The 14,862-nt window shown below is 53.4% G+C and overlaps 1 protein-coding gene across 1 annotated transcript; it reads right to left on the bottom strand.

Moving 5' to 3' along the window:
• Positions 1–1,048: 1,048 nt before the first annotated feature.
• POMGNT2 (protein O-linked mannose N-acetylglucosaminyltransferase 2 (beta 1,4-)) lies at positions 1,049–13,197 on the bottom strand. The gene is made up of 2 exons (XM_066351249.1): positions 12,935–13,197; positions 1,049–3,395 (listed from the first exon to the last, which is right to left on the bottom strand). Exon 2 carries the CDS (start codon positions 3,285–3,287, stop codon positions 1,545–1,547), a length of 1,743 nt encoding a protein of 580 aa, XP_066207346.1. The 5' UTR covers positions 3,288–3,395; positions 12,935–13,197; the 3' UTR covers positions 1,049–1,544.
• Between the last annotated feature and the right edge of the window lie 1,665 nt (positions 13,198–14,862).

Here is a 14,862-nt window from a genome sequence, read left to right as displayed (position 1 = left end):
TCTGCCCCAGGCGCTAGAGTGGCTCTGGTTGCGGCAAAGCGACGCCCCGGAGGATCCCGGTCGGGCGCACGCGGGAGTCTGTCTGACTGTCTCTCCCCATTTCCAGCTTCAGAAAAATACAAAAAAAAAAAACAAAAAAAAACCAACTCTGGCTCAAGAAACACTTGCTTTTCCTGATGCAAATCTCTCCAAACTGAGCCTACAGCCCAAGACTAACTCCACGACCCACCCACCCTCCTGCTGTCCCTCTCTCTTCCCAGGAATCAGATCTGCATCAGCGTCTCCCGTGGAAGAAAGGGCTAAAACTCTTCCTCCTTCTCTAAGGACAAGTGTGATCTGGGGTTAACTTTCTAGCTTTGTTTCCAGGGAAGCTGGAAAAAGGTGGAATGTCGGGTGTTTTATTTGGCAGAACTGCTGACGGTAAAGTTGACCTCTGCAGAGAGACTGCCCCTGGGCCGGAGGGACGAGGAAGGCACGAGAAGCCCTGCAGGACACCATGGCACAGGCTTCCGTGAACAGGATCACTCGTAACTGGGCATGTCCCCTGAGGGACGCTGCAACTTTGACTGTGGGTTGTTTAGAAGATAATGGCTCCCAAGGGGCTTTGAAGCCAAAATGCCCCTATAGCTACCACTGCGGGCTTGTCACATCAGCCCTGAGCGGCCCCTTGTGGTAGGGAGGGCGGGAGAATGGCCCTGGTCTGGTGTGAGGACTCCTCCTGTGGAAGAGAAGAGCCTGACGCTGTCCCGCCACCCTGCCGAGCGTCCCGCCCTGTGTCCCGAGCGGAGCCCGTGCCAGCTGTGGGCCTGTGAGTCTGAGTGTCCAGGGGACCTCAGAACCCCTGTGGACACTGCCCTTCCTCCCCACAGCCCTCACCCACCTGCTCCCAGGCTTCCCTCCCACTCTGATGGCAATGTGACAGTCACCCAGCGGCCTCGCTTCCTGGTCCCCAACAGGCTCCCTCTGCCACACCCCCTTCCTGACAATCAGGATTAAAGGGTATCTCCCAGACCTACTTCATACTGTCCAATAAAAACACTTGGCCAAGTTGTTTATAATCATTTAATGAATGTCCCAAACACACCTTTACTGGGCTACAGGTGACTTCTATGGGGACAGAAATTGATGAACCACCGGCCCAAACCACCACATGATTTATTACTTGCAGTTTCCAGAAACCTGGGTACCAACCAGAAAACCTTGGCGGGAACAGCACGATCTCTCAGCCAAAGAGGTTCCTTGGGATTCTTACTTTCCTTCTTCCTTCACCTCCTCCCCCTAAAGACCCTCTCAGGGGTATGGATGATCAGATAGGAGAAGGGGACAGGAGCGGGGGGTATGGGGTATCCCGATGAACAGCACGGAGGAGTGCTGCGAACCCCACACCCCAGACGCAGTAGGAAGACACGGAGGCACAGGCCCGGGGCAGGCCTGTTAATAAATAAACAAACAATTCCCAGAAGCCACCGCGGGGGTGGGGGTTAGCGGGCTCAGGGACATTGAGCCAGAGGGCCACCCTCCCGAGGCCTGGCCGGGCACGCTCGCTACGTGTTGCACACCAGAACATCTGCAAAGGGTCCCAGGAGGAGCTTGTTGAAGATGCAGCGGACCCAGACCAGGTAGGTGGTGAAGGGCTTGATGTTCTCGGTGAAGGTGTGGTTCTGCAGGGCCAGGATGTACGGCGCGTAGGTGTGCTCGCCCTGCTCCTGCAGCCACACCTCGTACTTCACCTCCCGCACCTTCAGGTACTTGAGGTTCCACGGGATCTGCCAGGAGACCGTGAGGCGGGCCTCGGTGGCGCCCTGCACCGACGCCTGGCACCGCGCCTCCCTCACCTTGCCCGGGTAGAGGCCGACCGTCCACTTCTGCTTCCGCGGCCCCGGCCGGCCCTTCACCACGCGCCGGATGGTCTGGATGAGCGACGGGATGTCCACCTTGGTGTCCTGGTAGATTCGGAACAGCCACTCGGGATTCCGACAGCAGAGGTGCCGCGGGACCTCCTGGCTTTGCAGGATCCGAGCCTGCTCGGCGCGGTCCAGGTGGGAGATGCCCCCGCGGTCCCAGGGCCGCTCGGGGTGTGTGACCGTGTTCTCCGGCACCATGTTCCGCCAGGCGACGTAGTGCAGGTCCATGCCGGGCAATGTGGCCAGCGTCTTGTAGGGCGTGTAGTGGTCGGGATTGACGGCATAGGGGAAGAGTTCCACCACGGTGGCCCCGCGCGGCAGGAAGAGGGCCGTGACCAGCTGGGCCCCGTGCATGCTGACCAGCATGGAGGCGTTGCTGACCAGCCGCACCACATCCGCGAAGGTGTGGTCCTCCAGGGACACGGTCACCGTCTTCATCTGGAACTCCTGGGCCAGTGCCAGCAGCAGCTCGGCCTCGTTGAGCACCAGTCTGTCCTGGGTGCGGCTGAAGACCAGGATGTAATCCTCGCCCCGCGGGCCGCCGGCCTGGCTCACGTTCAGCTTCTCCGTCATGAAGCGCGCGAACTGGCGGATCTCGGTGCCCGAGACCAGGATGTTGGCCTTCGGGCCCTGGGGCTGGACAAAGCCGTACTGGTACCAGGTGGTGACCTTGGAGAGGCCCACGAAGGCATGGGAGAAGCAGAGCAGCCGGCCCAGGGCCTTCAGCTGGGCCCGCAGGAGGGGCTGCTTGGGGCTGAGCAGCCTGTAGAGGTCGAAGTGCGCGCCCTCGCCCCAGCCCTCCATGAAGAAGGGCCGCGCCTGGCGGGCCAGGCCCGGGAACTGGCGCAGCGTGTAGAAGAGGGGCAGCAGGTCGTCGTGGAAGACGTGCATGAGGTTGTCGGGGTTGAAGCGGTTGGCGATGAGCGCCACGTCGGGCACGAACACCGGCTTGGGCAGGAAGCGCAGGGCGGCGGCCGGCAGCTCCACGAAGTTGAAGTACTGGGTGTTGTGGTCGTCCACGGTGGACAGGTCGAGCAGCGCCGGCTGGAAGCGCCGCGGGCCCAGGTTGGGCAGCATGGCCGAGGCGTTGCCGTGGAAGAAGAGGAACTCCTCCGCCTCGCTGGAGTAGCAGAGCCACTTGAAGCGGCAGATGCGGTCGGTGTGGGTGCGGCCCGTGCACACCATGTGCGTGCCGCCCTCCGCCAGGCTCTGCAGGGCCCGGGGGTAGTCGGCCCCCAGCGCCGGGGCAGTATCTGGGGCCGGCGGGCCGCGGGCCAGCTCCGCCTCCAGCGCAGCCGCGTGCTCGCGCAGCCGCACGTGCTTCCACAGCACAGCTGCCAGCACCGACACCAGCAGGGCGTTGAACACGGCCGACAGCTGCATCCTACCGCCGCCGGGGGGGCCCTAGTGGGAGGACGGCGCCTGAGGAGTGCCGCCGGCCCGGCGGGCGCCACCCATCACTGCGGGCGCCGGGCACCGACTGGCAAAAGCCTGCAGGAGAGAAGGAAAGGAACAGGGGTTGGCACAGTGTGTCTGCAGTAGTCTCCAGCTCCCACTGCGCGCCACCCTGAGCTCGGCTGTCCCAGCTACCGCACGGGGTCTGGGTGCTGTTTTGCACATTGGCAGTACGGCAGATCAGACTGGTTTAAAAGTACCCCCGACCCCCACTGGGGTAGTACACATCTACACCTCAGCTTTGGGCTTGGCCACATAACTTGCTTTGGCCAAAAAGGAAACAATAAAGAATCAAATAAATCACAATTACAAATGACAATTCTGGATAGTAGATGAGTCATAAATTGATACTCAGGAACAAAGAAAATAAGCCAAGCCATCCCTGGGGGTGATGAGAGAGATGAGTGCAGCACAAGCCGATGCGTGTTTGGCTCCGATCGCAGACAAGAACGGCTTCCAAGAGAAACAGGAAAGTCGCTCACAAGGGCGTAGGGATCTCATCAGGAGTAAAAGCTCCAAGAACACTAGGCCTAGAGCAGGAGGTACAAACTCACATGCTTACTGGAGCCAAGAGCTCAAGGGGAGAGCAGAGCCAGGAAGGAGAAGGCTGGGTGACCTGGAGACAGGAACACCTAGGTTAAAGCTCCAGGTAATGAGGGCCTGGCAAGAAAGGGGCCTGGCGGTACTGGCTTGTATTAGTCCGCTCAGGCTGCCTCTGCAAAGCACCACAGACTGGGGGGCTTAGGCAACAGACATTGATTTTCTCACAGTCCTGGAGGCTGAAGTCCAAGATCAAGGTGTCAGCAGATGTGGTTTCTACTGAGGCCTCTGTCCTTGGTTTGCAGATGGCCGCCTTCTTGCTGTGTCCTCTTCTCTGTGTGTGCATAGAGGGAATGAGGTCGCTGATCTCTGGACCTCTTCTCATAAGGACACCAGTGCTATCAGATTAGGGCCCCACCTTTACTACCTCATTTAGTCTTAACTACCTTCTTAAAGGCCCTATCTCCAAATAGAGTCACCTTGGGGGTTAGGGTGTGAACAAATGAATTTGTGGGGACACAATTCAGTTCATAATAGCACTCCACTGGTCTTTCCAGAGAAGCCAGAAGTTCACTTAAAACGTAAAATGTGCTCATTTATCACTTCCAGCAACTTTCAAATTGAATGAAGATGACATGCAGGCCCAAGGGCTGGGGCTGCTGGCCTCACTAGAGGCACCCGATTCCCCATGCAGCTGCTGACTGGTCTCTCCTCCAGAAGCAGGGCTGTCGAGGTGCAGGACTGCCAGCCCCGCCAGCCCCCGCCGCCCCAGGCTGCAGGAGACCCAGCAGGGCCAGGCCAAGACAGTGTGCACACAGGTTTTATACAGTTTTCCAACAATTTTACTTCTAAGGCTATTCCTAATTCTCACTGAAAACCACAGCATTCTTACTTTGTCATTTAAAAGTGTTTTTAGCCTGACCAGGCAGTAGCGCAGTGGATAGAGCGCTGGACTGGGATGCGGAGGACCCAGGTTCAAGACCTCGAGATCACCAGCTTGAGTGCGGGCTCATCTGGTTTGAGCAAAGCCCACCAGCTTGGACCCAAGGTCCCTGGCTCGAGCAAGGGGTTACTCAGTCTGCTGAAGGCCCGCAGTCAAGGCACATATGAGAAAGCAATCAATGAACAACTAAGTCAGGGGTCTCAAACTCGCGGCCCTTGTTTTCAACTGCAGTGAGAAAAGTGTTGCGTAACAGTTGCCTTTTGTAGACCTAGTGCAGCCCGCCAAACGGCTGTGATCTTGCTCTGCGGCCCACATGCTGAGTTGAGTTTGAGACCCCTGAACTAAGGTGTCGCAATGAAAAACTGATGATTGATACTTCTCATCTCTCTCCGTTCCTGTCTGTCTATCCCTCTCTCTGACTTTCTCTCTGTCTCTGTTAAAAAAAAAAAAAAAGAAAAGAAAAGAAAAGTGTTTTTATCCTAGATATAGCCTGAATTACTAGAGCTGAATTATGGAAGCTTTCGGTCCGGCATTGATGTGCCTCAATTAGTGGGACTGGTAACAAATTGCTTAAATGTGCTGCCAAATTAGACAAACATTTACAGGGCCTCAGGTTTTCTGACAAAAGTACTTACCCTTTGCCAAAATGTTGGCAGCCTCTGAGAACTCCTTGTAAAAGTTAACATTTAATTGAGCAAACATATTTAACACTTAGAGTTCACATTCTTAGACTGAAACCTTAATATGAATAGTATCTCCTTGTTCAAGTATAAAGGGCAAAGCTGGAGACATTAATCCTAGGTTAATAACTGGTGACTGTGACTCCACTTCCTTATCAACAAACAGGTATGGAACGCCTTCAAAGAGAGGGACCCCAGTAGAATCCCAGTCCGTGTGACTCTGGCATGATGATGAGTGATGTCAGGCTTGGCCCAGGACAGCCAACGCTGCAAGGATCTCAGCTCGCCACCATCCCTCTCACCAGCCTCCCAAAGCAGAAACCTTTGGTCGCACTGCCTGCTCTAACATCATCTGGCTTTTGGTTGGCACCCATGAGTCACCTGCAAGTTAGATCTGCCTGTGTGGTCCCCTCTAGCGTGAAAACAGCACAACTGCGCACCCATGTGGCCAGACACAGCAATGCAAGGAGGGAACAGAATCATGTGAGCACCTGCTGATGCTCAAACAGGTGACATGGAACATGCCTGCATCAGTTCTTCTAGGAGAAACTGCAAATTCAAATAAAAATAATTCTTACAGGGAATGCTCAGATCCCAATGTGGACACATATCCAGTGGGCCCCCGGCCTGTTTGAGAGGACTGAAGCATAGAGAGAGGATTAGAAGACAACGCATTATAGGAAGTGTGAAACTTTCACAGCGCCCAAGCACACAGCAGGAAATCGCAGTCATTGGGGCTGGGCCAGCCAGAGAAGCGACCTGGAGGGCGAATCAGTTTTGAGCAAGGTTTTGGACGTATTTTGGCGGCCATGGGGTTTAAGATGGACATCTCTGTTGTGTGTTCACATATCCCCATTGGCAGCGACTGCTACCAATCTCTGCCCACAGCAGGCAGCACTATGCCCAGTTATCACATCTGCCCACTAAGCAAGTCCTGAGGCCACTAGGCCATAGGCTCTTCAGCCATCCCAGCACAGTGACGGCCAGGCCCAAAGCCATGTGCAGGTGAATGGGCACTGCATGACAAGACAGGCAGGAGCTGGGAAGCCCAGGCCGCAGGGCAGGAGCAGGCACAAACAGGGCAGGAGCAGGCATGGTGACGACGCTGCCAGTCTCATCCGGTGGAGCCCCAGGGGCTCAGGTAACCGTTTGCAAAGCCCTCTGCAGGTACAGCTGTGGTGGCTGGCCAGGCCACTAGTCACTAGAGGTCCCTGCCAGACACCCAGGGAGCCTGGAACCCAACATCAGCAAATGGAGGGAGGTGACAGGGTTTGGCTCAGGCTTCCCCTTGGCCTCGTCACCATCTTCAGCTTCTCCCTTTCTCAGTAACAACAACGACTGCAGCAACAACTACAACAACGCTCGCCAATGACTCGGTGCCAGGTTCTCCACGCAGCAATGACAATCCTCATTCTGCGGATGGTGAGACCAAAGCGCGGGAGTGTCGACTCGCCCAGCCGCACGGAAGCAACCACGCGGCTCCAACCCGAGCAGGCTGGCGGAGGTGTCTGGGCGCTCGTTATTGTCTCCTTTTTATCCGGAAAGAATTCCAGACTGACAAAAGTTGTGTGTCTGGTGCAAAGAGCTCTCCTACAGATCTGCCAACTGTCCACTTGACACATTTTAATTGTTCTCTCTTTCCGGAACCACTTAAAAATAAGTTGTAGACATCTTGCCCCTTTAGCCCTCAATACTTGAACATGAATTTCCTAAGAATGAGAACATTCTGTCACGTAGCACGAAGTCGGGAAGTTAATGTTGACATGAATTGATGTTTACTCCGTGGCCTCTCTCCCGTGGTCCAGAATCAATCCAGAACGAGGCACGCATCCAGGTATCGCGTCTCTAGTCTCCTCCGGTCTGGGGCAGCTCCTCAGCCTCTCCTTGACTTTCATGCCCCTGACAGTTTTGTTCCTCAGTTTGGGTTTGTCTGATTTTTCTCATGATTAGACTCAGACTTTGCACCTTTGTCAGGAACCAGAGCTTATGGGCTCAACTATTAATATGACCCTATTCCACGGGGCAGTCAGGATCAGGAAGGATCAAGAAACACCTTCCTGTGTAGTCTGTTCAAAGGAGGAGGGCATGTCCCCGGAGAAGAGAAGTCCCTGGACCCTAGACAGTCCTCCAACACCTGAGGGGCTGACAGAAAGAGCGAGCTCGCCCCAGAGGGGTTGGCTGCAACCCTTTCTAACCGACTGGATGCACATGCGTGATGGTGATACATGCAACCAGGCCCCCAGGCACTGGTGTAGACTTGGGGTACACCTAATTCCCAGGGGCTGCCACTCTGCCCCTGCCCCTAGCACAGCTGTGTGGGCTGGTCCAGGGCCCCAATGTGAAGCCCGCAGGAAGAAGCCACAGGGAGGAGGGTGTCCAGCATGGCAGACAGGAAGAGGACTTCTCTTAGGGTGATGCTGTTTCAACAGGGAGATCAGCCACTTGGTGAGACCCGCCTCGGAAGCAGTCCACAGATCTGCATCAGTTCTTCTAGGAGAAACTGCAAATTCAAATAAAAATAATTCTTACAGGGAATGCTCAGACCCCAATGTGGACACATATCCAGTGGGCCCCTGGCCTGTTTGAGAGGACTGAAGCATAGCGAGAGAGGATTAGAAGCAGTCCACAGATCTGCATCAGTTCTTCTAGGAGAAACTGCAAATTCAAATAAAAATAATTCTTACAGGGAATGCTCAGACCCCAATGTGGACACATATCCAGTGGGCAGTCCCTGGGAGGGCTACTTCACAGGGAGGGAGGGGGCCGGACTCATGGTGTGACCCGGATTCGGATTCACCTGGGAGACTAGAAATGCAGGCTGTTGTGCCTCCTCTGGACCTGCTGACCCAGAATCTCCGGGGCTGCCCGGGAACCCGGGTATCCAGGTGAGTCTTCTTATGCGCTCAGTTTTAAGAAGCGCTGCTCTGAGGTTTTTCTAACCCTCCTCAATTCTGCAAGTCCCTGCTTCTCACTACCCAGGAGGGCATTTCAGTCCAGCCCAGCATAAACAACCGATTCGACAGACGATCACCTCCCTCTGAATAAAGGCTAAGTAGACTGTTCCCAGCCTGGGCCAAGACAGTGCACCGCATTCCAGGGCACACTGAGAGGCACCCTGAGAAGTTTCCCCAACCCTATGTCCCAAACCTACATCACTGTAGTGTGAGCGGCAAACGCCTACCGGGGGTCTCTTGGCCACGGCTAAGTGGAGGGAAGGTCCAGCCTGGGTCTAAAGCAGCCACCAGAGAAAAACACAGGGAGGGGCCAGATCCAGTGGTACCTTGTATTAGACGCTCACACCCACCAGCAGGGAGAAGGTGGGTCCCCTGAGAAATGAGTCCTGAACAGAGCAAGGCTGGACTGCTTCTCTGGTTCCTTATGGTGGCTACTTACACCTCTCACGGAAGCTCTGGGACCCAATACAACTGTGGCCATTCCTGATGCCACCCTGGGGTGTGCCATGATTCCTGCCACAGGATTCTGGGTTGGGAACAGCAGTCACAGCCGAACAGAGGCGATACTGCAGACCAGGGTGCCCCAGCCCTCCCCGAGGCCTGGCTCAGGGCTGAGGACCCACTACCCAGCAGGAAGGGGCCCTTGGTTACACTTCTCAAAGTGGAGAAGAGACAATTCTGAAGCATAAGGCTGTTCCAACGGCAGTCACCACTGGCAGAGCAGAAAGTCTGATTCTCTGACAGACGCTGAGCCCCGGGACACAGGAAGCCAGACAGAACAGAAGGACTGGTCACTGTCCATGCCGGCTCAGGAACAGACGATGCTGGCCTCCGGGCGGAGGGTGGAGATTCATGCTACCACCATCTTACTTTACTGAGCACCTATTATGTGCCAGGCATGGTCCTCCGCCCTTTTCCTGCCCCTTTTTACTTAACTCTCACCAAAGCCTTCCTCGCAGGTACTACTAGTATTATCTCCATTTCCTTTGATTATGAAAAAAAAAGTTGAGGCTCAGTGGAATTCAGCGCCTCTCTCCAGATCTTACAGCTCAGGCAGGGGCGCCAGGATCCAGATCTGGGTCGGACTCCAGAGCTCTTGTTCTCAAGCACCGTGTTCACTGGCCATCAGACTTGGAGGCACAAGTAGTGACAGAGGAGCAGGACAGACCTCAGAGCAACGCACTGTTGTCACTCAAGGGCAGAGCAGGTGTGTAGGGCTTTGGACACATAGACCCACAGGTCCTCAACTGTACCTTAGCAACCCAGGGCTTCCTCTGTGTAATTCCACCTTACCCGGCCAGGCACAGAGCAACTCGCGGTGGCAGGAGGCTCAGGGTGCTGTGCCACCCTGTCCCTTAAGGGAAGTCTGGGTACACACTGTTGTGACCATGATCCCACCTGCCCAGGAGCTATGCTGAGAGGGTTAAGCCGCCCATTTAGAATGACAAAATCCCACTTTCTAGAGCTAACAGAACCCTTAGGAATGACATGCTTCAACTCTACTCCATAAGAGAGATCGTGAGAGGCAGTGTGAGCTCTCACGGGCTGCTGAGATTAAAACAGCACATGCTGGTCCAGTCCAGGGCCTGTCCTGACCTCCGCAGCTCGTGAGGGGCCCTCCTCCCAAAAGCAGAAAGCAGGCTCAGAGAAGAACACAGTTCCGGGACCCTTCCCAGCCCCTAAACAAGACCCCTTCTTCTCTTAGCCAAGCTCTCCGGGTCTCACCCGGGTGGCACGGTCCCCGGCCCCGTGGGTCCTCGCTTCACTGCCTCCTCTTCACACTGCCTCCCAGACTCACCCGGTGCTCACCCTCCTCCAGCCGCACAGGGAGGTCACCCTCCTCCTGTCCTTCCTCAGACAGGGACAGGAAGTCCTGCAGCCAGGCTGAGAACACCCCCGGGGCGGCCGTAACACTGGAGGCCGCCCCAGGTCACAGCTGTGCGTCAAAAGCTGCCAAGACCGGCAGCTGGAGAGTTAAATGGCACCAGATCTGGAGCCCAGAGGCCAAATGTGAGCGCCTGCCCTGTCGCTTAGCAGCAGCATGACTCTAGACCATTTCTTTTTCTTCCTTTGGACGTACAGAAAGCTGCATACAATACCTACAACTTGGTGAGTCTGGAGATACATATACACACGAGAAACCATGGCCGTAATCTGTATGCCATAAACCTGCCCATCGCCTCCAAACGTTTCCTCCTGTCCTCTTATCATCACTATTATTCTTTGTGATAAAACACTTAACACAGAAGAGCTATCCTCTTAGCAAATTTTAAGTATATAATAATACACAAGTAATGTTAACTATAGACAGCACACTGTACAGAAGATCTCTAGGCTGTAGTCACTTGTATCCCTGAAACTTTGTACCCTTTCACTAATTCCTTCCCGCTTCCCTTCCTCCAACCTCTGGCCAGCACCATTCCACTCTCAGCTTCTATGAGTCTGGCTATGTTAGCTTCATTATCTAAGTGGTTGGCAAATTGTATTTGTTCTGTGTGTGCCTAGGCCAATTCTTGACCCCTGCAAGCCTCCATTTCCTGGTCTGAAAAATACACAATTACACCTATTTTTTTTTTTTTTAATTCAAAGAGAACAACACAAGCGAAGCACATTGCCTGATGATTATTTTTATACCATTATTCTTAATAATATTCACGTTAATGACATAACAACTCCATTCACCGGCTCTTACGCTACGCTACGCACAATGCTAAGTCCTTTACATGGATGATCTCATTTATTCCCTCCTACAAACCTAAAATAGGGGTTAGCAACCTCATTTCATATTTGAGGAAGTATGCTCAGAGTCGTTAAGTGAATTGCCCAGTGTTGCACAGCCATTACGTGGTGGGGCTGGGATTCGAGCCCGGGTCTGACTCTACAGCCTATGATGACATCTGTGGGTTCCCCCATTCACATTCATCATTTCAGCCTATTTAAAAAGCCTGTCAGGCAATGAGCGGGTCCTGGAAGAGTATCCAGTGACAACCAAATTGAGAGGGATGAGGCTCCTTGGGGAAGGAAGCATTTGGTAATTTAATTTTCGGGTTAGCTCAATATATTCACCAGAAGCCTTTGTTTATTGGTAAATATTTTCTAAAGCAAGGCTTAGAGCAAGAGCTCGCCAACCACAAGGCCAGTTCACAAAAAGCTACAGCTGCTCTGAGAGCCCACCACATCAGGCCACCAGGATGCCCACCTGGCCAGGGTGTGCGGGCACCCAGCCACCAGAACCAGCACCCCACCCTCCTTTTTGCTGAGGATCTCCACTCCCCGTTTTTCCGCACCCTCTGGGGGCCCAAGGCTCAGGAGCTTATGGGCTGGCCACCTCTGGGGACGAGGGGACCCTTTCCCTTTCCTGGCTGTGCCACCAACAGGGACTCAGACTCCTCATCTGTAACGTGAAAAGATGAACCAGAAGATCTCCAAGACTGATGAGAGCCAGAGGGGGCAGTTGATTCCAGCACAAAGACAGACCTGGGCTCCAATCTCACCTCTAACATTTTCTATCAGAAGCAAAAGTGCTAACTGTGGTCCAGATGCGGGCTGAAAACTTGTAGGGCAATATTTCATTTAATGGTCACAGCAACCCTGATGAAGGCACTTTTATTCCCATTTTGCAGAGGAAGAAACAGGCTCACGGAGGATAAGTGACTTGCTTCAGTATATACAGGAGAGTCTAGATCTTCAAGTCCAATACGAGTAACAGTAAACATTTGGTGAACAACCCTGTCCTATCTGTGCTCTTAGCCACCGAGTCCTGTCAAATTCACCTGGTAACCCTACTCACGCCGGGCCTTGCTTCCTCGGAGTCGGCTTTGCCAGCAGGCTGCCGTGAAATAAGCAGGTCACGTGCAGGGCTTTGGCCCCCCCAGGACCTCAGTCAGACCTTGGCAGAGGATTCCTAGCAGAGATCGGGAGACAGGTCCTTCCGCACGTGCCTGGGGTCAGGAGTCCATTGGGTCCCTCCTTCAGAGGCTACCCAGGTGCCGTCCAGCAGGTGTGGCAGGCTCATCACCGGACGGAGCTCAGCGATCCGGCTGCAGGCCTGTCCAGGTACTGCCTTCCCCGGGAGCTCCGGCGGCCCGGGCCCTCTTCGCACACCTCGCCTGGCTCCCCGCCACCCGCGTCTCATGCGCATCATCATGTCCCAGGCAAAGGGCTTGGGGACCCGCTACTAGTGCCTGCCCGGAGCTAAGGGCTTCAACGGGCACGGCCGGGCCCACGGCCCCGGGACCCTCGGGGTCCACGTCCCCTGACCCCTGCCCGCCTCCTGCGCCTCCCACAGCCCGCTTCGCGCGTCGCTCCTCCGTCCTGCAAAGTCCCTTCGGCTCCCCTACACCCCGGGGCCCGGCGGCCCTGTCGTCCACTCCCAGGGGAGGGCCGGGGGCCCGTCCTTCTACTCTAAACCCAGCCGGGTGGCGGAGCCCTCGCCAGCCCCGAGCGCGCGCGTCTCACCCGCAGCCGGGGCTCGGCGGGGCTGAAGCCGCCTCGGCCGACGCGTCCAGGAGTCCTTTCTGCAGCGACAGCTTGGGCTGAATCACCGCTGCAACGCCGCCCCGGGGGGCCTGCTCGGAGCCGGGGAGGCCCAGGCAGGGCGCGCAGGGATCGCAGGCAGCGCCGCGCCGTCCCGTCTGCCCCCGCCGGGCTCGCGGGCACCCCCCGTGCGCCCGCCCGGCTGCCGAGCCCGGCGCGGCGGTAGGTGCGTGTGCCCAGCCCTCGTCCAGGACCACCCCCTTGGCTCGCGGAGTTCTGGGAATCGTAGTTTGAGCCCAAGAACAACCCACTTCTTCAAACCGCGGGATCATGGGAGTTGCAGTTTCGCTCGTTTAAATGTGCACCGACCATGACTATCTCCACCTCCACTGAGTTGTGAGATAACATTTCTGTTAACTGAGGTGGGAAAAACCTGTCATTGCTTTATAACTACTTTAAACGACAATGCTCAGGTATTGAGGCAGTAAGTTGGTAAATTTTTAAAGGGAAGTTGACAATACAGTCAAAAGTCTTTAAAAACATGCGGCCCTAGGACCAAGGAAGTCTAACAATTCTGGATGAATGCAGAGGTTGACCAGTGTTGTTTATAATGATAACAAATTAAAAGACTTGAGTGGCTTTATTAACTTCAGGCGAAACAGAATTAAGATCTATAAAAATTATCAGGAATAAAAAGGGATAGTATGAAATGATTTAAAAAACAAACAACAATTCACCCAAAAGACATAATTCTTCAAATATCAATGTACCTAACAATACAGCCTCAAAAAATAAATAAATAAAAAACAACCAAATACTGATAGAACTAAAAACAGTAATAGACACATCTGCAGTTATACTTGGAGACTTCAACATCCTTCCCTCAACAATTGACAGAACAACTAGAAAGTCAGCAAGAATATAAAAAGCTTAGCAATACCCAAATCAACAGGATCCAATTGACATTTACAGAATAGTCCACCCAACAACAGAACATGTACTCTTTTCAAGCACCCATAATACTTATGTTAAAATAAACTGTATCCGGGACCATAAATTTAAATGTTAGCAAAAGACATGGATAGATATTTTATTGAAGAACATAGACATATAGCAATTAAACATATGAAAAGATGTTCAACATTACTAGCCGTTAGGGAAAGGCAAATTAAGACCACGCTGAGATATCATTGCATATCTACGAGAACAGCTAAACGAAGAAACAACGGCCATACCAAATGCTGGTGAGTATGCAGAGACCCAGATCTCTCATACATTGCTGGTGAAAGCAGTTTGGCAGTTTCTTTAAAAACTACAGATGCACTTGCCATATGACTCATCAATAATACTTCTGGGCATTTATCCCAGAGAAATGAAAACTCATCTTTATACAAAATCTTTATCAATTGTTTATAGCTGCTATATTTGTAATGGCCCATACTGGGAACAAACAAAATATCCCTCAATAGGTGAATGATTAAATAAACTGTAGTACATCCATACCATAGAATACTATTTATTCAGTAATAAAGAGGAATGGGCAATTGATATAGGCAACAAGTTGGATGGATCTCAAAGGCCTTATGCTGAATGAAAAAAGTCACTCACAAAGCTTACATACCCTATGATTCCATTTACATAACGTTCTTTTAAAATTTTTAATTTTATTAAATTCATTGGGTTGATGTTGGTTAATAAGATTATGTAAGTTTCAAGTGTACAACTCTATAATACCTCATCTGTATAGTACACTGTGTGCTCACCACCCAAAGTCAAGTCTCCTTCCACCACCTACCTTTGACCCTCTTGATCGTTTCCACCCCACCCGCATCCACTCTCCCTTCTGGTAACCACCATACTGTTGTCTGTGTCTATGAGTGTTTTCATTTGTTGCTGTATGTATATAACAC

This window comes from Saccopteryx leptura, chromosome 10 (genome assembly GCF_036850995.1).
Source record: "Saccopteryx leptura isolate mSacLep1 chromosome 10, mSacLep1_pri_phased_curated, whole genome shotgun sequence".
NCBI lineage: Eukaryota > Metazoa > Chordata > Mammalia > Chiroptera > Emballonuridae > Saccopteryx > Saccopteryx leptura.
This window is presented reverse-complemented; position numbering and strand designations above follow the sequence as displayed.